The sequence below is a fragment of the Malus domestica genome, chromosome 02 (assembly GCF_042453785.1).
Source record: "Malus domestica chromosome 02, GDT2T_hap1".
NCBI classification, from domain to species: Eukaryota; Viridiplantae; Streptophyta; class Magnoliopsida; order Rosales; family Rosaceae; genus Malus; species Malus domestica.
This window is the reverse complement of record NC_091662.1, coordinates 6,248,234-6,272,548: the sequence shown is the minus strand read 5'-3', so window position 1 is coordinate 6,272,548 and position 24,315 is coordinate 6,248,234. Positions and strand designations below refer to the sequence as shown.

Sequence of the window (24,315 nt, the reverse complement as noted above, 5' to 3'; positions counted from 1 at the left end):
GTTGAGTAAGCATAGTTCTCGACCGTCGGATGGAAAAGTGAAGATATTTTTGTTAAAGGATAATATTATGATTTTTTATCATTAATAATTATTTTTAATGATGAATTATCTTGATATTTTCTTGTACAAGATAGATGAGATGCAAATGTAATTCAATTTGATTTGGGATTCTTGGAGTTAAGACGCGTGGTGGATTGGGAGCATCAGAGCACGTTATTAAGAGTCCTAATACACTACTGCATTGTTGGCAAATGGGCATTGACAGAGATATTAATGCTTGCATGAAGATGAAGATGTTAAATTGGAGATGGATAGCCACGTGTGAGTGGATTTGGTGGAGCCATGCATGCATATCATTATTTCAAGTCAAGATGCTTATCAACACTAATTGGTATATGCTAATATGCTATTAATTAGCACAAAGTGGTTTCGTGTTGGTAAGTGATAACAATCTTTTATTTTGCATGAGATTGTTATGAATGAGGACTTTGATGTTGGCGGCAGCTTTACAACGCGAGCCGTCAGGATGAGGATGCTACTTATAAATACAAAGTCGCAGACAATGGTTAGAGGACCTCTAATTCAACACATAACTGCCCTGCGCAAACTCTCTCAACAACTTGAGATTTTTTATTTTCTCTTTTCGCTGACACATCTTCCGTTGGCATCAACAGCACTGTGGAAGCAACCGGTGATATCTTAAGTCGGAATAGATAGCTCTGTCACCGTAGAATCAGCCGATCTCGCAGCATCTTCCGTTGGCATCAACAGCACTGCGACGAGGACGGTTGGTTACCTATCCAAGTCTCGGTCGAGAAGGATTTCCGAATCCTTGTTGGTCGAGGTCATCTCATCAGCCTTCTCGGCGAAGTGAGGTGTTACAAGTTATTACATTCGGCACATTGAAAGCCGAGTTTGATATTGAACTTCGTAGAATAGTAGCCTTGTCTTCAGGTTTGAGAACCCAAGAGGCCGAGACGTGTTCCTTCCTCGGTCGCAATCGCAAGACGCAAAAGTTAGTCGCGCACCCAACGCAACATCAACAAATTTACTCATCGGCCGAGCTCAGCCGACGAGTTGGCACGCCCCGCATTCACCGAATGACGTAGTTAGCTTATAGATTACTCGGCCTGCGCGCCACGTAGGCTTGGTAGTTTTTAGGGTCAACAGGTTTGTTTGCTAGAATGGGGTTTGGAGAATGTACTAACCATCATGGTCGATAATGCTTCTTCAAACAAGGTGGCAATAGATTATTTGAAGACAAAGATGTGTCATTGGCAAAATTCACGAATGATACTTGAGGGAAATCATATGCATGTCAGGTGTTGTGCTCATATTGTTAACTTGATAGTTCAAGATGGTTTGATAACGTTAGATAAATCCATCTTAGCTATTAGGAATGCGTTGGTCTATGTAACGTCTTCTCCACAAAGGGTGGAAACTTTTAGGAGTTGTGTTAAGAAGGAGAAAATTGAATGCAAAGGTCTTGTTTTTTTAGATGTGCCAACTAGGTGGAATTCGAACATGGTTTGGTGAAGATGTGCCGGGAGAAGAAGAACGAGTGGGTAGACCTTCAATGGTAAAAAGAGGTATTGGCCACCAAATATGGAAGATTGGAGCAATGCCGCTATCTTTGTCAATTTTTTGAAAGTGTTCTATCAAATAACATTGAAGATGAGTGTTACTTTACATCCGGCTTGTCATAGTACTTTTTCTGATTTGCTTGTAATTGACAAAGAAATAGTTGATTTGTTTGTTGAAGAAGATATGTTATTAACTCAAACCTACACAAGTTTGATATTGCATGAAATGGCACTAAGTATGAAGGCGAAATTTGATAAGTATTGGGGTGATCTTGTTAAAGTGAATCCTTTTCTGTTTGTGGGACTTGTGCTTGATCCAAGATATAAATTGGGCTATGTGCCACATATTTTGAAGCGTCATGGTTGTAGTATTGATGAAGCCATGGCTAAGAAGGATGAGATAAAAAGCTTAGTCTTCAAACTATATGATGAGTATGTTCCTTCTTCTAACCAACCAAGTGGTTCTAGTGCTAATAGTTGTTTTAATACTACTAGTACTACAACCACTATTGGTGGGGCTGATCCAAAAAAACATGGAAGGGGGAAAAATGAGCAGAAATGGATGAAAGTTGGATAAAAGAAGTTGAAGCAAGTAATGCCGTGCTCTCGGACTATGAATTTGATAGGTACTTGTTAGATCGCAATGAAAAAGTGGAAGTGGGTCAAGATTTTGATATTTTAAATTGGTGGAAATTGAATAGTGTTAAATACCCAGTGTTGGCACTAATTGCAAAGGAAGTTCTTGCAATTCCGGTCTCAACGGTAGCTTCAGAATCTGCCTTTAGCACGGGATGAAGGATTGTGAACTCATATCGTTCTTCGTTGACTCCTCTAATGGTAGAGATGTTAATTTGTACTCAAAACTGGTTGATGTCCGATAACATCTCAATTTTAGACGATGAGACAATCTTGGCAGATATAGAGTTTTATGAAGCACTTGAAACAGGTATGAATATTTATTTTTCATTACTTTGTTTTTGTTTTTTCTCTTGTTTTGTTGCATGCTTGCTTTCTTATTTTCTAATGAGTTCTTGATTTTTATATGTTCTAGAAAAAAGGAATGGTGACACATCTAGCATTGGGGATTCATAAACTATTTAGTCCTAACTTATCACCTTTTACTAGTGATGGTATGTAACTTTAATTTTTTAGCACCTTCCTTGTTAATTTGAGTTGTAAGATATATAATTTTGAATTCAACAAATAAGATATATGGGATAACTGGTACATGAGTTTTGAGGAGGTTTGGTCGTTGTGTTCTTTGAATTCATGTTCTTGTTCTTTGAGGAGGCTGATGTCACTACAGGTTGGACCAACCCCACTTTTTTCTTTTCTTTTCTTTTTGTGTTTTGGTTGATTAAACTGAGTATGGTTAGGGTGAGGGTTTGGTTGCAGAGAAAGCAGACTTGAAGAGAGAGAGAGAGAGAGAGGAGATATTTTCCAGTATGTCCGGAACAAAATCTAGTACATAAGTATCACAATATAACTAGTTGGAAAATTTCAAATATGTAACAACTTTTATTATAATACTTGATATATTGAGCGGTTTTCTTTTCTTCACTAAAAATTTTCTCATTGACTAGGTGGAATTGGCCAGGTTTCAAGGACCCGAGAAAACTCGTCGAAGCACTGCTTGTTCAACTCTACGTTGCCAAAGATCTCCTTCATGGCCCATGCATTTGACCTTATTGACTCACCTTCTTTCTCCACCATCACTCGCCTAATCAACTCGGCCACCGAGTCACTCGTAAACGATCCGTCTCGCTCGTCCCTTGGTATCTCCAACCCCACCCGCTTATCGTGCATTAGTCTCGCGTTCAACGGTTGGTCTGAATAAGCACCTGAAAACAAAATCAGAACCAGCCCAAACCGTAGTGCCTCAACAACTGAACTCCAACCACAATGAGTTAGGAAACCTCCGACCGATGCATGATCCAGAATCTTAAGTTGTGGGGCCCAACCCCTCCAGACCAAGCCTCGATCCTCCACTCGAGTTTGAAACCCGGGTGGAATGATATCGGCCCCCAACACACCCTCCACCAACGGGCGATTGTTGACCACCCAAATAAAGGGCAACCCGGATTTCTCTATCCCATGTGCCAACTCATGCATCAACTCTTGGCTAGGAGTCACCTCAGTGCCGAATGCGATGTAAACCACCGAGTTCGGTTTCTTATTTTCGAGCCACTCTCTCAACACTTCCCACTTCTCATCCCATCGATCGTCAGCGACGCCATGCTGATGCGGCGCTGAGTCGGGCGGCAGCAGCCCTAGTGGAACAATGGGTTTGCCGTAGATCTTCTTGAGCAGACTCACCGCGTCAGATTCAAACTCGGTGCAGCTCCGCATAGTCACAAAATTACAATCTTGAATCGCACGCGCGGCTCTCTGAAAATCAGAGACCTCGTCCTCCATGCAGTCCCAGTGGCTCACCATCTCATGCAGCTTAAAAGCAACGTTGGAAGGATAGTCGACCCACTCGGGGACGACCGTAAAGTCCTCTGGCCGCCGGAGTTTGTCGCTGAGTAACTCGGACGGAGGACCGAAAAAGGCCAAGGTAGTGGCGTTGGTGACGCTGAAGAATACCGAGTTGACTCCGAGCTGGGTGGCAACTCGGGGAAGCCAGTAGCAAATGACGTCGTGGACGACCCAGTTGACGCCCGAATGTTGGATGAAATGCGTGACTGAAGGCTTGAGCAAGTCGTAGGCTTTTTTGAGGTAAGGTACTTTGTTGATTGGTAGCTCGGAACTCGGCGGATTCCGGTAAGCCGTCGACGGCGGGGAGAGGAAGCTCGATGAAATCGATAAGAGGGGAAAGGGAGGAGGATCGGAAGCGATTGATGTTTTTGGGTGTGGAGATGAAGGAGATTTGGTGACCCTTTTGAGCTAAGAACTTGGAGACCTCCAGAAATGACATTAGGTGGCCGTAGGCTAGCCATGGGAACATGGCTATGTGAAGTTTCTTCTGATCTTTGCTCTCCATGTGTTGGATGAATTGTGTATGAGAGGAGATACTCTCAGGCTTTTGATATCACAAGTTTTACTTAAAAGGGCTGCAGGTAAGGTAGCATTTGGCTAAATTATTGGATTGCTTATGGTGTGAGAGATTGATTAACATCTAAACAATTAATTAATCACTCATGGCGCATGTGATTAATATTTGGTGGTTAGTTTAATGGTAAAAGGAGGTATGAGATTAGTGTTAATATGATTAAACTAAGTATGAGATTAGTGCTTATATGGTCAGGAAAGACTGCAATGCCTCTATGAGTCTTCCTATGTTCCGAAATGATGAACTGTCGTGGCGAAGCTACCAATTGATCATCTTTAAAAATAAAAATACAAATAAAACGTACCGAGCGAAAATTATTTCTAATGCCAGAATTAAAAATGGACTTATCCAAAATACCTCACCAAACCCACTAAATTTTATTTAGTTTTTTAATATCAATTATTGACATACATGATTTGGGGTGCACAATTATTGACATACATGATTTGGGGTGCTTATTGGATAATCTCTTGCATTTTAGGATTTAAGTATCATATCTTGTTCTGACAAATCAAACGATAGTGTGTGTGTGTGTGTATCATCTTATATGTAGTTGAGAGAGAGAGTAGTGAGAGAGAGGGTTAAGGATGGTAGGTGACAGATAGAGAATGAACACATAGAGCTTCTGACATGGATTCATGCAAGAAAAGAACCACGTGTGCTCACTTTCTTCTGTCACCTTCTTTACAAACCTGTAATTCTGTATCCGAATTATATGTATCCGGTCGTACATGTAGCCACGCATGCATGTTGAACTAAATGAAACACGTACCTTCTTCGTCCTATTCTCTTGTAGCTAGGGTTAATTAAGGAAGCTGATTTGTGCAAAACAAAGGGTTAGGAGGGTTAATTTATATAGGGGATCAGAAGCATCGACCCGTCCTTGACTCCTTGGTAAAGATATGTTAAATTTTCTTCCCCTTGAATGCTATTGGAAACCGGCAACCAATCACTTGTCCTGAAATGCAAGAGATTCCAGGCCAACTAGTCGAACCTTCGGTTCTTGCTTACGTCTAACACTTGTGTGTTTATGCCAATCTCGGAGACCCTTTTGGCTAAAAAGCCTAAACTAATTTTTTATTTTGTGGTATTTTTTAATACCTCGTCGAATATATCATTAATACGAAAATTAAGGTACGAAAAGGTTAGAACTTACTCCAGAGTAATTTCATGTGCCCTCGTTAAAACTGTTGAGGATAGTGATCCAATACTTAATAAGATGCCACTTGTAATTAGATGAGAAAGGTTGTTATATTAGGTAGTTACAAGATAGCTTAAGAGATAAGGTTTACTGTGTAAAAGAATATAAGTATGTAATGTTCTTAACAGTAAATGGAATGAAATTCTTGAGTATTGAATATCTCTCTCTTTCTTCTTCTCAAAGCTATCTTTGTTCTTCTTCTCTTCATTTCTTCTTCTTCATCATATTACAGTAAGGTTTACATGGTATCATCACCGGAATTGCTAATCGCTCGGTGATCGATCTTGGTTCTATTGCTTCCGCTCTATATCTTTCCTCTCTTTCTGATCCTAATTCTTCTCTTCTTGAGTTCTTTGGTTTTTTTTGTGCTTCTTCAGCAGTGATCGAGCAAGATCTAGTTTCTTGCACACCAGGTGTTTGTTAAAACGTTTCTGAGATATTGAAATTCGAATTGTTCAACAATGGTGACATCTTCTCAGCTCCAAATTGTTTAGTCTCTGATTACGGCTCTTATCTCCACAGTTTCTACTTCTGTGACAGCCAAGCTTAATGAATCAAACTACCTGACTTAGAACTTTCAAGTTCAATTGATGCTCGAAGGTCATGGAATTATGGGGTTTGTTGATGGGTCAATGCCGTGTCCTTCAAGGTTTCTTGCTGCGGCATCCAGTGGTTCAGAGGAGGTCAATTCTTGCATTTCATCCATCCAAGTCGAATCTGAGGATTTCAAGATTTGGAAGATGCACGATCGAGCGCTTATGCAGTTGATCACTGCTACCCTCTCACCACCTGCTATCTCATGTGTTATTGGCAGTACAAGTGCTCAAGATATCTGGAATCACCTAAAAAAGCAATTTTCCACAGTGACTCGTACCAGTATCTTTCAATTGAAATCCGAACTTCAGAATATCAAAAAGGGTAATGATTCCATTTCTTTATATTTGCAACGGATAAAAGAAGCTAGAGATTACTTATCTGCTACGGCTGTGAAGTTTGATGATGATGATATAGTAATCCTCACTCTCAATGGTTTACCTGCTGAGTTCAATACTATTCGGTCTATTATTCGAGGAAGAGAGAATGTAATTTCTCTTAAGGACCTCCGATCTTAACTACTTGCTAAGGAAGTAATGCTTGCATATGTATCTGCTACTCCTTTCATATCTGCTATGGTAGCTAGAGATACTGATATGCAGTTCAATGATAAAGGGTTAAAATTTGGGACTCATTCCAATTCTGGAGATCAATCAAGCGGTTTTTCTGATGGTAATTCATCTGGTTATAACTCCTCTGGTTATAGACCTTTCTATAATAAGAATAAAGGAAAGGCGAAATTCCAGTTTAGTTCAAATTCTAAATTTGCCAATGGCAAACAGTTCTATAACAATTCCACTCGAGGGATTCTTGGTTCTTCTCCACAAGGTCAATATTCTTCATCCAATTCTCAAGTGTCACCATGTCAAATATGTGGTAAATATGGTCACTTTGCTAATACATGTAGATTTTGGAATACTGAATCTCTAATTCCTGAAGGTTGCCAAATCTGTGGAAAAATGAACCATAGTGCTCAGTTTTGCCAGTTTAGGAATTCAAATGGTCCATCTTCTCATCCATCTATGAATGCATATCATGTTAGTGCTTCAGCACCAACTTTGGGACAACAAGTGAGTTCACAGCAAGTATGGCTTACTGATTCAGATGCAACCAACCATATGACTGCTGATCTGAGCAATTTGTCTCTGGCTACACCATATCCATCCACAGAAATGATTCAGACTGCTAATGGTGAAGGTCTGAGTGTGTCTCATGTGGGCTCTATTGTTTTACAAACTTCTGCTCACAACTTAAAGTTGAATTCTGTGCTTTGTGTACCTAAACTCACTCAAAACTTACTCTCAGTTCATAGAATATGCCTTGATAACAACTGTTGGCTAATTTTTTATGCCTTTTGTTTTTGGATTCAGGACAAAGTCACAGGGAGAGTACTGTTCAAAGGCCTCTGCAATAATGGATTGTACCTCATTCCTATTCCTACAAGCCCTGCATCCATCAAACCAATTTTTCCAGCTGCTGCATACCTTGGTCATCAAATTAGCTCCAGCCTATGGCATAGCAGATTAGGTCATCCCTCTAACTCTATAGTCTCTCTTATTCTTAAGAAATCCAACATACATATAGAACCTGATTCTTCTCCAGTGTTGTGTTCTATATGCTTAGAGGGAAAATTTAGTAAATTGCCTTTTGCCTCTGCCTTGTCAAAGTCTAATACACCTTTTGAGATTGTTCATAGTGATGTGTGGGGCCCTGCTCCTTGTCTCTCTATAGAAGGGTTTAAATACTATGTTACCTTCATAGATGAGTGTACACGATACTGTTGGATTTTTCCTATCAATAATAAAGCAGCTGTTTATTCCATCTTTGTTGCCTTTTATCAGTTTGTGTTAAATCAATTTTATGTATCCATTAAAACATTACAAAGTGATGGTGGGGGTGAATGCATAGGAAAACACTTTCAATCTTTTCTGGTTCAAAAGGGAATAACTCATCAAATGTCCTGTCCTCACACACCAGAACAAAATGGTCTGGCTGAAAGGAAGCATAGACACATTATTGAAACTTCAATCACCCTGTTACAACAAGCTAAATTACCTTTTAATTTCTGGTCTTTTGCTTGTCAAACCTCTGTCTACCTAATTAATAGAATGCCAACTCAAACACTTCATCATAAATCACCATTTGAAGTCTTATATGGATCTGTTCCTGAAGTTAACCATTTAAGAACTTTTGGTTGTTCATGTTACCCATTGTTACGACCATTTAACTCCACTAAGTTGCAGCCCCGAACCAGTAAGTGTGTCTTTCTAGGTTATGCTTCCAAATACAAAGGATTTCTCTGTTATGAAGTGTCTAGGAAGAAAGTCTTTATCTCTCGTCATGTTCTATTTGATGAAAGGGAGTTTCCTTACTCATCTTTGGCTAGTACACAACAATTACTAGTGTCTAAACCACCATCTATAACAGTGTCCCTTCCTACTCCAGTTCCTAATTTTCAAAATGTGCTTATATCTCTAGTTTTACATACTCCCACATCATCCCCATCACACTCTAGTCCTCATGAGTCTCCTTTAGTACAACTTTTAACACGACCAGATTCTACACTACCTACTTCCATATCACCAATCCCAGATCCTTCAGTACAACATCATTCACCACAATCCATTACTGCAATTGAACAATCATCATCCTCTACTATCCCTGTGACTCCTGATTTCCAACCAGAGAGACAGCAAATGGTTCTTCCTATTCCTCCATTAAACTTGCATCCAATGCAAACTCGGTCAAAAAATGGAATTTCCAAGAAAATGGCTCTCTTAGCAACAATACATGAGAATGATGGCGTAGATTTATCAATGGTTAAACTTGCCACATACAAATCAGCCTTAAAGAGTGAAGTTTGGTTACATGCAATGAAGGAAAAGTTGTCTGCATTACACTCTCAGGGCACATGGACCTTGGTACCTCTGCCTCCACATAAAAACTTGGTTGGATGTAAATGGGTATTCAAGATTAAGAAGAATGTTGATGGCACTATTGGGAGATATAAGGCTAGGCTAGTTGCTAAAGGTTTTAATAAGGAAGAAGGCATTGATTATGGGGAAACTTTTAGTCCCATAGTTAAACCAACTACTGTGAGACTTGTGTTGGCCTTGGCAGCTAATTTTGGTTGGAAACTCCGGCAATTAAATGTGAAGAATGCATTTCTTCATGGGGTTTTACAGGAGGAGGTTTATATATCTCAACCACCTGGATTTCTTGATTCTTGTCATTCAGATTATGTTTGTAAACTCCATAAGTCTCTGTATGGTCTTAAGCAAGCTCCCCGAGCTTGGAATGAAAAATTCACTAGCTTCCTCCCATCTCTTGGTTTTGATACAACTTATGCAGATTCATCTCTCTTTGTGAAACAAGTTGGTTCTGCAGTTATGATTCTCCTATTATATGTGGATGATGTAATAATTACTGGGAATGCTACTTTTGTTGTTGATGATGTTATTACTGCTTTAACCAAAGAGTTTGAAATCAAGGATTTAGGCTCTCTCCATTACTTTCTGGGGATTCAGATTATTGAACAGGGCAGATGGTTTGCTTCTCTCACAAGCAAAGTATGTTACTGATCTTCTTACAAAAACGGAGATGTTAAAATCTAAATTATGTGCCACTCCTTGTTTACCATATAATAGGTTGCTATTGGATGATGGTCATCCATTCAACAATCCTACACTTTACATAAGCATTGTTGGTGTTTTACAGTATCTCACTTTTACAAGACCGGATATAGCATTTGCAGTCCATCAGGTGTGTCAATTCATGCACAAACCTATGGAATCACACTATATTGCGGTAAAAAGGATCCTCCGATATCTTAAGGGTACTGTCAAGCTTGGGATTAAATATGTGAAAGGTTCTATGGATTTACATGCCTTTTCAAATGCTGATTGGGCTGGTGACCCCAATGACAGGCGATCAACAACAGGTTTTGTGGTCTTTCTTGGTCATAACCCTATCTCTTGGTCTTCTAAGAAGCCGCAAACAGTTTCTCAATCATCCACAGAGGCTGAATACCGAGCCTTATCCACTACTGCAGCTGAACTTGACTAGATTAAACAACTACTTGTGTTTCTCAAAGTTTCAGTTCCTACTCCCACTGTTCTCTTTTGTGATAATATGTCTGCGATAGCATTATCTTGTAATCTAGTGTTGCATCAGCGCACTAAACATATTGAGGTGGATATCCATTTTGTGAGAGAACGAGTTGCTCAAAAGTTACTTCAAGTTCGCTTTGTTATGTCCAGTGACCAGTTTGCTGACATTCTAACCAAGGGACTATTTGCTCCACTATTTCAGACACACTGCAACAACCTCAGGCTCGATTGCTCATCTCCTGAGTTTGAGGGGGGATGTTGAGGATAGTGATCCAATACTTAATAAAATGCCACTTGTCATTAGATGAGAAAGGTTGTTATATTAGGTAGTTACAAGATAGCTTAAGAGATAAGGTTTACTGTGTAAAAGAATATAAGTATGTAATGTTCTTAACAGTAAATGGAATGAAATTCTTGAGTATTGAATATCTCTCGCTTTCTTCTTCTCAAAGCTGTCTTTGTTCTTCTTCTCTTCATTTCTTCTTCTTCATCATATTACAGTAAGGTTTACAAAAACTAGCAAATAATTGTACATGACATGTTAATATGACTCAAATTCCGCAAAAACTCTATATATATGAGTTTTAAATTCGCAGGTTTAACGGGTTGTGTGAATAACAGTTAAATTAACCATTAGTGATCCGTTAGTTAACAAATCATGTTAAAGGATGTTTCAAGTTCAATTAATATACTCCTCACAAGGATAATACTTTTGGCACAAAAGTAGCATCCATAAAACTTGTATGCTTGTGTTATATAAAACAAAGTTAACCTGCACCAGCTGAACCATGGAAATTGTTAGATTCGCATAAATCACTGCAAAAACATAGGTAGATCGATCCACGTCATTCCTTTGTATCATGCTTGAGTGCTCCTTTTAATTGTTAATTACTACTATATTTGATGCTCTTATTTTTAATACAATGTCCCCATATCTTCAAAATCTTAATGTTTGAATGGAGCGAAGTGTCTCTTTCAAGTCCAATATTCTGTTGGTTTGGTGTCTACTAATAATTGGCGATAAGAATAGTATGCGCAACGCACAAATTTTTTTAGAAATCAGCATTTCATCGAAGCTTGGTAGAACTGAGGTTATTTATCAAGTTATATTACATGTCTGTCAATAGATACCAACAATTTTCGAACGAGCATGTTGATTGACAACTTTCAAGGCATCTTAGATTTACAAAAAGTAGAACCCAGCTCTTCCATGAAAGTTTGTGAGCTTCGGGGGTCAGCTGACCCATATGGTCCAAAGGTAAATTCCCCCCTGGAAGCGATATAGTTGTTTATGCCTACTTTAAAACTTATTTCGTTACATCAAACAAGAAATTTCCACTTTGATAAATAAAAGTTGACATCTTTAGTATTATTGATACAGCTTGAGTCGACTCCAAGATCTTATAGATGACATGAGATGTGAAATTTCAACTATTTTTATGCAATTAATTAAAATGAAGATTTTCAAAATCAAACCAAATAATTATTGATATATTGATTCAATATTAATAACATTATCGATCAAATGTTGACGTCTAAATAACATAATTGTTGACATTTCAAATTATTATTTATTATCAAGCTATATATCGAGATCCCGGGTTTTGTGCTTGCCAAACAATCAACACAAAAATTGCTAATTACAAATTACAATAGTGAAATTGGATCCAGACGAACCACCTTTATTTACTACGTTGCTAATCACATCTCGATACATATTGAAACCCCCTTTAGGAACACTTTAGTAATCTAAACGGGAACAAAGGAACACACATTTGTACTATTTACACCAAAAAAAACAAGTGACCTTCAAAAGTAGGCAGTGACCTCATATCTTAGGGTACTCTAAACTGTGTTATTATGCCGGAGGACTAATGGAATGTGAAATAGGTTCTAATCATAGTGGCTCCGGAAGGATCAGAAAGTAGGTGTCTGACGAGGTTCTTTCTCAAGTTATTTGGTGCTAAAACAAACATATACAACGCGAAAAGGATGAGATCAGCCGAGGACAACGTAGAGCCGAGGAAACCCTGCCACATCCTGCAACCGAAGCACAGACATTGATCAATCATTCAAGTTTGTCTAGTTTTTCCAAAGAAACCTGTTCAAGTTTTCTTCGTGAAGCGGAAGATAAAGAAAATTGATCGTACCAGGTGGGTAAGCGGAAGAAAGTGTGAAAGAATATCCTGATGCCCTCGATGTCCTGCTGCAGAATAAGCGCTAGTCCGAAAAGAAAGAATGATCTTTGGCGTTTCCTTTCTTGCGGCCAGAGTGTATTCCATGCTGAAAGCGAAATAGTGTATTGACAGCGAATGATCTTATATAGCAGAAGACACTCGAAACATAGTACGCTAGCTAAGCGGTGATAAGAAAGCGAGCATAAAAACACGATACAGATGGATGTTTAAAGAGAGAAAAATGTAGATGCAGCTCACTCTGTGCCTTGCAAATTAACGAATAAGTGGAAATGTGGATTGGAGCTTTCAAATATCATGACAGGGAATGTGCCGAAAATGTATATGAGGCTCACAACACATAGTTCTTGCAAGTATTTTAGTAATTTTGGTTTGCACAACACATAAAACTGTTCCAAACATACCAAACCAACGCTTACCTAGCATCGAGATGTTCTCGTTACTTATTTGGCGGCTGCGAATGGCCTTATTATGATCTGGCTTCAAAATAGTTGCAATCACAGAAGCGTATTTTGGAGCCTCCGACAAAGACCTTGCAACTGAATATCCTGTTTGATGGTAAAACGTAAGCATCAGTAGATTAAACAATGGCGAACTGATCCGGTGAATTTATTTGGTTTAATCATTACCTGTGGCAGGATGTACCATGCAAGCAGCAGCACCAAATGCTAGGTTCTTTTGCTCTGTATTTGGTAAGGAACCACCAACCGGAATCCAAGACCATTCCTATATAAATTATTGAAAGATTATGCCTTGAATTATGAAGTAAGCAAGACCAAACTCCCGATCAGCTTGATGAGAATGGAGATTAGAAAACTGCGTCAACTTTCAAGATAAATGTGATTGTTGTGCCACTACATGGCGAGGCATGAAGCCTTGTTCGGACATAATTCCAGAACAAAATCGTCGTTCATCTCAGAAGTTGTAAGCAATGTAGTCTGTCATAAGACTTACCTCTTCATAAGTTTTTGTAATACGGATTCCCATTGTCTGTAACCGTGACAAGAGCTTTTTCTTCAATAAATCAAAAGGCATGGCTTCTTTAGAAGCCAAGCAAGTTTCCTGCAAATCCATTTCTCTAAATACTTTGTACACGAATAAGTAATGCAATAAACAAAGTAATGTCCATCGAGCAAACCTCAAAGAACAATCTAGTCGGAGACATGGGCATGACATAAAGAAACGTTGGATATTCTGCTTCTGAAGACCGAACTTTTTGTTTCATGTAGTCTCTATAATCCATGAAAACCATCACTTCGGGATCATATGGGTTACTTTCCACCTGAAATTGTAAGAAAGAGTAGACATAGTAAAAAGTCATCAAACGCGCCGAAAGGAAGTTAAGGAACTAGTCATCCCCGGGTACAGCAAAATTTAGAAACATAATTCCTACCTCAACCTCGATACCATATGCTGTTTGGACAGACACCTTTGGACCACCCACCTCGTACTGCAAAAGCTTCCCCGAAGCAGCTCCTGATGCAACAGTAGCAAGCCTATAATACTAGTTAGATGTTTGAAACAAGGTATGGAAGAAGTAGAACCATCACCAAAAATTTAAACTGAATAAATGCAATTCCATCATACCTGCACGAAACAACAATATTGTGGCCACAGGATACAAGGCTAATCCCATTGCTAGCTTCAACAATACTTTCCACCCTTGAATCGAGGTACGAAACACCTGACTCCACACACCTAATAAAAATTAATACGAATTATGCATCTTCAAAGAATTACAATGCCTGCAAGCGTAAAACGAGTAGACATGTAGTAGAATAGGGTTGTATTTACTTTCTCAAGAGCTCCTCGTGTAGCATGTCTCGACAAACACGACCATAAGCACGATCGATCATAATGGGGTCCGAATCACCGTCAAGATACACTATGGTGTTCTGCCAAACATGCTCAATACACCCTTCTAGTCCAAGATCTGGACATGTAAAAATAGAAGCGAATATTGAATGTGAGCAGAGTTTTGAGTCCTTTGAATTGGGTAGTTCACAAATAACGCAGCGAACAAGATATGGTAGATACCTTTGAATTCATCCTCCCAAACACCATAGTTGTTTGTGAAAGGGAGATCAGGGCCAATAAGCCCAACTTTTAATCCCAACTTGGCTGATTCTGCAGCCAGAGCAAGACCTGCCGGACCACAACCAATCACCACCAAATCCAGAACACTATCTCCTACTGGTATTGGCAGTAGCTGCAAATTAATCCATAAGCAGCATCACAAAATTGGGCTTGGGGTTTCCGGATTTAAAGTTTCCTCCAACATTCATGCCCCAATACAAACGGAAAATATGCGGAAACAGAACCGGTTATAAACTTTTAATCAAAAATAAAACTGGACAGACACCAATCTGACTTTTGCTTGCAAGCGCTTATTCTAACAGGTGTTTTTATTATAAACATATAGAATTTTTATTCAAAATTCAAGTGTTTTACCTGGAAGTGCTTCGTGCAGACAACTCAAAAGTGCTTTTACGTTTTTCTACCAAACATAGTCAAAAGAATACTTTTGTCCGAAGTAATCCACAATAATCTATGTACCATATAAACTACGATGTAGTGTCATTAAAATTCGTAACCGAGTCTATTCGCGCATATTTTCCAAAATATGAATACAAATAAAAACCATGGAAGGAGAGAGACTCTGTGTGAGTTAAAAACCTTTTCAGCGAGCTTGGACTGCTTCTCCATGACCTTTTTCTGCTGCATTTGAACTAAGAGCAGTTCCGGCCCGCCGCCCTTCATGAAATCCTCCTCGTCCGCAAACCCTTCCTTCACCGCCACCCCAACACCGCCCCCTTCGCCTCCTGCACTCGCTCTCACTCGCAGCAGAGAAACCTTGTTGCACAAACCATACCGGAAAAAAGGACCTTCCTTTCCACCCGCCAGTCCTCCTCTTCTCCTCGCCCTCCAGGTCGGGCAAAACGACGCCGTCATTGCTGCAACGCAGTCCATACCGGCTTATATCTCCTACGCGCCTCAGAACTTTCAGGACTCACAACCTGGCATTCATACTGGTTTTTTCCGAAAAAGTTGGAGTCTTTGGGGGACAGAGCAAAAGGGTATTTTGGGGACGTGGATTTTGTGAGCTGAAGTGCCGGAAAATCCACCGGAGACGGAGAGTTTCTGAGAGAGCTGCTGTCACTGCTAAAGCTCAGACTCTGACCGCTTGGAGATAGGGAAGGGGAGTTAATGGTTGGCGTTTTATTTGCTCGTTGCAAAGAAAGTCATCCGAATTTGCCACGTGGATAAACATCATTGGCTGAAACTTCAACTAGGTGTGCCTTATCAATACGGATTGTGTTCCCTTATCAGCTGCCGTTTTGTAAACTTGGGGTGTGTCTGAATTTGCGTGGGTGTGCGTGGGAGTTACATTGCTCATGTAAGATGAGTGATTTCCCTAATCCCCCTACCTACCAACTAATTGATATATTATGCATTGAAGACGGAAAAGTCTTGTATAAAATGTTGAAATTTTTGTCTGTCCATCGTTTAAAAGATTTTCGAGTTAAAATATCTCATGTTTGTATCGTATCATATCACGCTATTCAGTAACAAGTTTATGATCTTAACATTCAGGATGTTTAATGTAGAAATTTTAAGAAAATTTCAGACGAAAATAACATTGACTGTTAAGAGGTGGGTGTTTGAATATGACGGCTCGAGTGGCAGCACAACAAGAAGTGTTGGTGGAGCAGAGAGTTAGCGTGGTTTAGGGTTAGGGTTGAAGGGTTATAATTTGGAGTTTGAATTTCAGAATTTTGATTTGGAAAGGTAGCGGGTGTAGGGTTTGTTTAGCAGGAAAGAAGATTTTTTTTTAAATTGCCAAACTCAAAAGGTCGTCGTTTTGGCCATGTCATTTAAAAAAATAATAAAAAATTGATCTTCTTCTCCAATGAACAAGAGATTTTTCAATGTGATCGGTACAAGGGGTGGTACACCACGTGTCACTAAACAGATAGTGGGATATGTGTGCTAAAAAGTTAATAACTTAAAAAATAAAATTTCCCACCATTTCTATTAAAACACATGGTGTACCACTTGTGTTTCCGTCACAACTAAAAATTTCTCCCAATGAACAAAGGAGGCACTGCCGCAGCCGAAAAACCTAGATCTTTCGCAGGCTTCCCATGGGTCCTTCACATGCGTTCCGTTTGGTCTCCTGAGAGTCCTGAGTCCATATATAGAACTTGCCCTGATGCTATTTATGTGACAGACCAAATGTTTCAACACAATTCAATTGGCGCTCAACAAGAATCATATAGATGTTAGATACAAACAGACATCGCACATGTAAGGACATGTTGAGAATACCGTACATTAGAGATAGAAGTATTGCATATGGTGCTCAAAATATTTTGCATTTGTTCGCCCGTTGTTAATTAGTGCTAGATTCTCACATTCTAATCAATATTAGATGTTTCATGAGAGTGAGGATGACAAGGGATCAAAGGATTGGATTGAGAACGGAAATTCAAACTTGAAACATCTTCTCACGTTAACATATTTATTTCCATTTTTGAAAATGAGAGTGATATGAAATAAATATGATACTCATAACTTATATTCTTATCCTTTACAACTAATCATACCATAAAAAGATAAATACTGGCAAGCAAAGAAGAAAGCTAGCAGCCTCATTGCTCCAAACATTTTCCCATTGAAGCTTCCCTTTTCTCATTATTTCATGTGGCAAGCATCTTTACTCAAAACAATATATTTAATACATTTTAAAAAATAACTTTTGTTTTGTAATTTAAAAAAAAATTACATAGAAGAGGCTTAATTCTTTTTTGTTATTATAAATAGGAGAACAAATTAGTTAAAAATGTCTGATTGCGTCTCGTAACGTACATTTTATAAAAATTTGAAACTTTTTTTCTTCTCTTCCTATTCGACCCCACGTTTTTCCCATATGATGTAAGAGTTGTCCTGCCTTGTCCTACGAATCAGACTAGCCTACCGAAGTTTTTATACAACCGGGCCTATGAGTTGTGTAGGGAGTCCTGATCAAAACGGCGCCGTTTAAGTGCGGTCTATGATTCAATATGTAGTTGAAGAAGTGGTACGAAAGCCAACCCTCGTTTTTGAGAACGAAAACGTGAAAGCTTCTTCGCGGCAGTCACAGGCTCTGTGCTGCTGATACCTGATACAGAGAGAGAGAGAGAGAGAGAGAGATGGGAAATCCGAAGCAAAAATGGACGGTGGAGGAAGAAGAAGCTCTGAGAGCGGGGGTTAGGAAACACGGCACTGGCAAGTGGAAGGACATCCAGAAGGACCCCGAGTTCAACCCCTTTCTCTCTTCTCGCTCCAATATTGATCTCAAGGTCTCTCTCGATATTTATGTATAATATATATATCGCTATGTGTATATGGAAATTCCAGAATTTAAATATACTGCATATTGTGGTGGTTGTTTTCGAATGTTTTGTGCTGTTGAAATAATGGGTTTGATTGTTTTTATTTTTATTTTTTTGGATCAAATGAGATATTACTGAATGCAAATTGCCTGGTCTACATCAAAATTAATTACAATGATGATGCATGGCCGAGTCTGAATTTGTGGAGTTTTGGATTAAAGTGGTGAACCCGTTAGAGCTACGAATAGCTAATTGTTTCTGGCATAGTGATTGTCGATTCAGGACTTTGATTCGAAATTCGCTCACTTATCGGAAAGTTGGAAGCCGCTCCTTGAGTTACTTGATTTTCCAATTTTCCTCATCAGTTGGCTAAATGTTATTTATTCTTGTTTTGAATTTTGAGAATGGTGTGCGAAAATCGTTGGAAGGCGTAATTTTGTGTTGAAAGCATTTCAGATTCGCCAATTCGCCCGCCTGTTGCGGAATTCTATTTGAATGAACTAATATTGCTTTATATCAGAACAATTGGTAGACTGTATCTAATGTGGTATGAAACATTTTCTAGATGATTACTATGTCTATGGTTTGTGTTCAAATTGATTTTTGCTTGTATAGGACAAATGGAGGAATATGACTGTTAGTAGCACGGGGCCTCGGGAAAAATCAAGGCCCAAAGCAAGAACAAACCCAGATGTTGCTGTTGCTTCAGTATCCGTTCCCCAGACTTCTTCTGCTGCTCCAGTCAGACGCGATTCACCGGCAGCAGCAGCAGCAACCCCAGCTAGACGTGATTCACCAGCGGCAGCCCCAGTCGGACTTGATTCACCAGCGGCAGCCCCAGTCGGACGTGATTCACTAGCAGAAGCTCCAGTCAGGCGCGATGCACCAGCGGCAACTCCATTCAAACGCGAGCCATCAACAGAAACTCCAGTCAGACGCGATACAACTCCAGTTGCGGATGATTCCTCGACTGGCTTATCTGATGCAATACCTGCTCCAGTGTATGAATCTTTTTGTTCCTTGCCTTTGTCTTTTATCAATACAATAGAAATCATATGTGGCTACTACATGGGGTTTTCGCAGAATGTATTTGCAGTTATACATTCTGCGAAAAACCCATAGGAGGCATTATGAGTGGAAAAAACAATTAGAATGTGGAATGACATAACTCTTTAGGCTCTTATAGACTGGCACAATTATGGGGCGGGGGAAACTGACTAATCAGTTAGGGTAAAGGGGAGGAGTTGATAGGTGATGGTGCCAAGGTTTCTTTGATTAATAACTAGATGTCAGGTGATCATCTTTTTAAACATTATAATCATACTAAGTTGATAAGGTTTCTGACCTCTTAGCTTTGTACGCTTTCCTCTTGCATGCAATAAGAATGCATGGTTTCATGGCATAGTTTCTTAGACAACCTCAATGAGGCAATGAAGAAATACCCAAACTAATAGAAGGTGCAATTCTGGTGCATACGGAACTCTATTATCATAATCTGTACTGTAGTACTGTTTTCTGTGGTAATATTTACACTGATGCAATAATTAGCCTAGTGAGCAGATCTTGCTTTGATCTTTTCCCGGAACCATATCACATGATGCTTTAGTTTCATCTCAGCCATAAATCCTATGCTTTATTACTTTTGATCCTCTCATGTCAAACATAGCATCTCTTGGTTACAATTAAGAACACAGTATATTGAATGGTTTATTTGTACATTGTGGTTTTTATGTCTACAGTCATTATCCATTTCATTTTATCAATTTCTGTACCTCCAATAGCCAGACTGCTTTTATTATTGTTATCATTTTTGTACGAGTTATTTTATTTTTTGAATTTCATCTTGGTCAATCATTTTCTTCTATTATTAGGTGCAATGCAATGATTTTCGAAGCACTTGCTGCCACGACAGATCCAAATGGATTGGACACTAGTGCTATTGCTAGCTTTATTGAGGTATGTCTGAAATTTATGCTCTCTTCTTTTATTTCTTAGAAATGAAATTAAAAGAATCGTTGAGACTTTGTTAATTGATTCACTGCGGAGGAAGTTGTATATTAGCATGTTGAAGGGAGTAATATTGTCAATAATGATAATAGTTGTATAAACTCTTGAAGGGAAGTAATATTGTCACGGAGGATAATAGTTTGCTCCTAGATAACCTCTTGTAGATTTATGTTTCAATTAATCATGGTACACCACGTGTTCCTATGCTAGAGCTACGAAAAACATCGACTTTGTTTTACTTCTTGAAAATATAGCATTTTGTAGAATATCAATGGACCTTTTCTGTCTCATATTTGTTACTTTATAGATAATCATAATACCTAAATCTAAGTTAGTTTTTCAATACCTGTCGAGCTCATTATATTTGGGTTACCTTCAGAAATATCTCTTATACTTCTTTTTGCTGGTGAGAACGAGATTGAAAGAATTTACGAAGAAAAGCTTCCAATTCATAGTTGATGTCTCTGATGAAGTTACGCTAAATTGTGATTTTCACGTTTTATGACCACTCAATTCTCATGACAAAATGACTCCTGCAGCAAAGGAATGAGGTCCCCCAAAATTTTAGAAGGTCATTAACTGGTAGGTTGAGAAGGCTGGTTCAGCAAGACAAACTTGAAAAGGTGATTGCTTGAATGTGATGCTTGATATTTCTAATATTTTTAGCTCAAATTATTCACTCGATATTTCTAACCCAGGATTAATCTGGCTCTATCGATGTTTGTTTCCCAAGCTTTGCTTTTTACGGACTTTTTGCCAGATTACTTTGCATGCTGAAATCAATATTGAATATCAGCTTATATAAATTACCATGTCATCCTAATGCAGATTCAACAGTGCTACAAGGTGAAAACCGATCCCTTGAGTGTGATGAAAGCACCTGCCCCGATGCAAAATGACATCCAACCAAAGCAATCGCAGAGTCCAGTATATGTGACCGTTGGTAGTGATACGTTGGAGGAATCGGCACGGGCTGCTGCACAGAGCATTGCCGAAGCAGAATACAAATCATATCTGGCAGCAGAACAAATGAAAGAGGCAGAGAGGATTTCTTTCATGGTTGAAGACACAGAATCAATGCTGCTGTTAGCAAACGAGATTTTGGAGCAATGTAATATCCAAAACTCCGAATTGTTTTCACCTATTGCATAGATTTTCCACTTCCTTTTGACTATATGTTGACGATTTCCGAATTTGACAGGTTCAGAAGGTGAAGTCGTGATGGTGGGGTGAGATACAATCCTATACCGTTTGTAAAGTTTCTTCGCCATACTTCCTTTCGCTAGTGAGGTGCAACCGAAGCGAAAATATATTTTGCTCATTTTGCTAATAATAGTAGTTATACAGCCACTTCAGACTGGATCTGTTGGTGATATGGAGAATTGTTCTTGAATTATCTATCAGAGATCACACGCTCTTGTATTTTTTGTGGTACGGAAATATCATTGGTTTTAAGTGATGTAATTTGATGATTCCACCTAATTAAGCTATAGCTTTACAGTCATTAAACACTTGTTTTGTGGATTTGTTTTTGTCGGACGCCACTATCACACTACAGTCTAGTCCTCCTCACCTGTAAGCGGAAGGTCTCGTGTTCACTTTACATGAATGACGAGTTTGATGCCTAACTGGGCGGCTTAACCCAAATCCTTCCCCGAGTAGAATGTTAGGAAATTGTTATCATTCGTGCCTCGGGATGACTTTTCGAGAGTGAAGAGTGTTTTACTCATGTACCCGAGAACCGAGGCTCGATTTCCTCTCCCCGCCATCAACGTGCCATCATGCAGAGGGGGAGGATGAATGAAATGCAGAAACATATTCAAGGTATAAACTCAATTTTTGCTCCAAAATAACCATTTCAATTGCAAACACCAAAGAGTGTTTACTGTATAAGCATTTGCTTACCCATCTCAACAGTTTCATAAACACATATGTAATGCTTTTCAAAAAAGACCTAATCGGATAAATGATACTTGTGGGTGACAAGATAATCGGAAGATGACCCAGTGAGAAAAAAAATAGAATTTAAACCCTCGTGGTGTAGTCTGTTAGTAAATTTAGTCCAAAAGTAATTTTTCCGTTAAATTACATTTTTATCATGTATTTAACAAACATTTAATAAAATTATTTTTGGACTAAATTTGTTAACAATACCACCACAAAAGCTTAAATCCTATTTTCTTTCTTTTCGTTTTTACCATGAAACATATCTTCCAATTACTTTAGCACCACCGTTTATCCAATTAGGCCTTCAAAAAATACAATCCTCAAATCAAGCACAACCACAAATAAATAAAGATTAAGCCTCCTCAATTTCACACTAATTAGTTTTAATTTTGTCGGTAGAAAGAAGAAACAGACAAATAAAAAGCCAGCCACCAATTATTTGGGCCAGGTTTCAAGGACCCGAGTGAACTCGTCCAAGCACTTGTTGTTCAACTCTACATTGCCAAATATCTCCTTCATGGCCCGTGCATTTGACCTTATGGACTCACCTTCTTTCTCCACCATCACTCGCCCAATCAACTCGGCCACCGAGTCACTCGTAAACGACCCGTCTTGCTCGTCCCTCGGTATCTCCAACCCGACCTGCTTATCGTGCATTAGTCTCGCGATCAACCCTTGGTCGGAATTAGCACCCGAAAACAAAATCAAAGCCCGCCCGTACCCTAGTGCCTCGACAACTGAACTCCAACCACAATGAGTTAGGAAACCTCCGATCGAAATATGACCTAGAATCTTAAGTTGTGGGGCCCAACCTCTCAAGACCAAGCCTCGATCCTCTACTCGTGTTTCAAACCCGAGTGGAATTATATCGGAGCCCAACACGCCCTCCACCAACGGGCGATTGTTGACCACCCAAATAAAGGGCAACCCGGATTTCTCTATCCCATGTGCCAACTCGTGCATCAACTCTTGACTCAGAGTCACCTCGGTGCCGAGGGCGATGTAAACCACCGAGTTCGGTTTCTTACTTTCGAGCCACTCTCTCAACACTTCCCACTTGTCATCCCCTCGATCGTTAGCGACGCCATGCTGATGTGGTGCTGAGCCAGGCGGAAGCAGCCCGAGTGGAACAACGGGTTTGCCGTAGATCTTCCTGAGCAAACTCACCGCGTCAGATTCGAACTCGGTGCAGCTCCGCATAGTCACAAAATTACAATCTTGAATCGAACCCGCGAGTCTCTGAAAATCGGAGACCTCATCGTCCATGCAATCCCAGTGGCTCACCATCTCATGCTGCTTAAAAGCAACGTTGGAAGGATAGTCGACCCACTCGGGGACGACCGTAAAGTCCTCCGGTCGCCTGCGTTTATCGCCGAGTAACTCGGTCGGAGGACCCAAGAAAGCCAAGGTACTGGCGTTGGTGATGTTGAAGTAGACCGAGTTGACTCCCAGCTGAGTGGCGACTCTGGGCATCCAGTAGCAAATGATGTCATGGACGACCCAGTTGACGCTCGAGTGTTGGATGAAATGCATGACTGAAGGCTTGAGCAAGTCGTATGCTTTTTTGAGGTAAGGGACTTTGTTGATTGGTAGCTCGGAGGTGGACTCAACGGATTCCGGTAAGCCGTCGACGGCGGGGAGAGGAAGCTCGACGAAATTGATGAGCGGGGAAAAGGAGGAGGATCGGAGGCGATTGATGTTTTTGGGGGTGGAGATGAAAGAGATTTGGTGACCCTTTTGAGCTAAGAACTTGGAGACCTCCAGAAATGGCATTAGGTGTCCGTAGGCTAGCCATGGGAACATGGCTATGTGAAGTTTCTTCTGATCTTTGCTCTCCATGTGTTGGATGAATTGTGTATGAGAGGAGATATACTCTCAGGCTTTTGATATCACAAGTTTTACTTAAAGGGCTGCAGGTAAGGTAGCTTTTGGCTAAATTATTGGATTTCTTATGGTGTGAGAGATTAATTAACATCTAAACAATTAATTAATCACTCATGGCGCATGTGATTAATATTTGGTGGTTAGTTTAATGGTAAAAGGAGGTATTAGATTAGTGTTAATATGATTAAACTAAGTATGAGATTAGTCCAGATCCCGAAATGATGAACTGTTAATGATGAAACTACCAACTGATCATTTAAAAAATATATATATATATTTATATAAAAAGTACGAAATTATATTCTATATATACTAAAATCCAAACATCTGGTTACTCTTCTAGGGTAGTGTGCTGACCAAAATGCCCC

At 39.5% G+C, this 24,315-nt stretch overlaps 4 protein-coding genes and 1 non-coding gene across 5 annotated transcripts; 1 reads left to right on the top strand and 4 right to left on the bottom strand.

The window, feature by feature from the left end:
• Positions 1 to 3,155: 3,155 nt before the first annotated feature.
• On the bottom strand, positions 3,156 to 4,566 carry LOC139190719 (UDP-glycosyltransferase 91C1-like). The gene is made up of 2 exons (XM_070811176.1): positions 4,311 to 4,566; positions 3,156 to 4,267 (listed from the first exon to the last, which is right to left on the bottom strand). Exons 1-2 carry the CDS (start codon positions 4,564 to 4,566, stop codon positions 3,156 to 3,158), a joined length of 1,368 nt encoding a protein of 455 aa, XP_070667277.1.
• Positions 4,567 to 5,214: 648 nt separating this feature from the next.
• MIR156AD (microRNA MIR156ad) lies at positions 5,215 to 5,328 on the bottom strand. The gene is given in 1 exon segment (NR_120866.1): positions 5,215 to 5,328. It is a non-coding gene; the product is annotated as a microRNA MIR156ad (primary transcript).
• Positions 5,329 to 12,192: 6,864 nt separating this feature from the next.
• Positions 12,193 to 16,147, bottom strand: LOC103450601 (lycopene epsilon cyclase, chloroplastic). The gene is made up of 11 exons (XM_008389970.4): positions 15,411 to 16,147; positions 14,772 to 14,943; positions 14,529 to 14,667; positions 14,322 to 14,432; positions 14,128 to 14,230; positions 13,873 to 14,016; positions 13,689 to 13,796; positions 13,364 to 13,460; positions 13,154 to 13,282; positions 12,690 to 12,822; positions 12,193 to 12,579 (listed from the first exon to the last, which is right to left on the bottom strand). Exons 1-11 carry the CDS (start codon positions 15,702 to 15,704, stop codon positions 12,411 to 12,413), a joined length of 1,599 nt encoding a protein of 532 aa, XP_008388192.2. The 5' UTR covers positions 15,705 to 16,147; the 3' UTR covers positions 12,193 to 12,410.
• Positions 16,148 to 17,769: 1,622 nt separating this feature from the next.
• LOC103450610 (single myb histone 4-like) lies at positions 17,770 to 21,580 on the top strand. The gene is made up of 6 exons (XM_008389980.4): positions 17,770 to 18,076; positions 18,725 to 19,110; positions 19,981 to 20,065; positions 20,656 to 20,739; positions 20,945 to 21,227; positions 21,318 to 21,580. Exons 1-6 carry the CDS (start codon positions 17,927 to 17,929, stop codon positions 21,347 to 21,349), a joined length of 1,020 nt encoding a protein of 339 aa, XP_008388202.2. The 5' UTR covers positions 17,770 to 17,926; the 3' UTR covers positions 21,350 to 21,580.
• Positions 21,581 to 22,498: 918 nt separating this feature from the next.
• LOC103450621 (UDP-glycosyltransferase 91C1-like) lies at positions 22,499 to 23,902 on the bottom strand. The gene has a single exon (XM_070811169.1). It carries the CDS (start codon positions 23,900 to 23,902, stop codon positions 22,499 to 22,501), a length of 1,404 nt encoding a protein of 467 aa, XP_070667270.1.
• Positions 23,903 to 24,315: the final 413 nt, after the last annotated feature.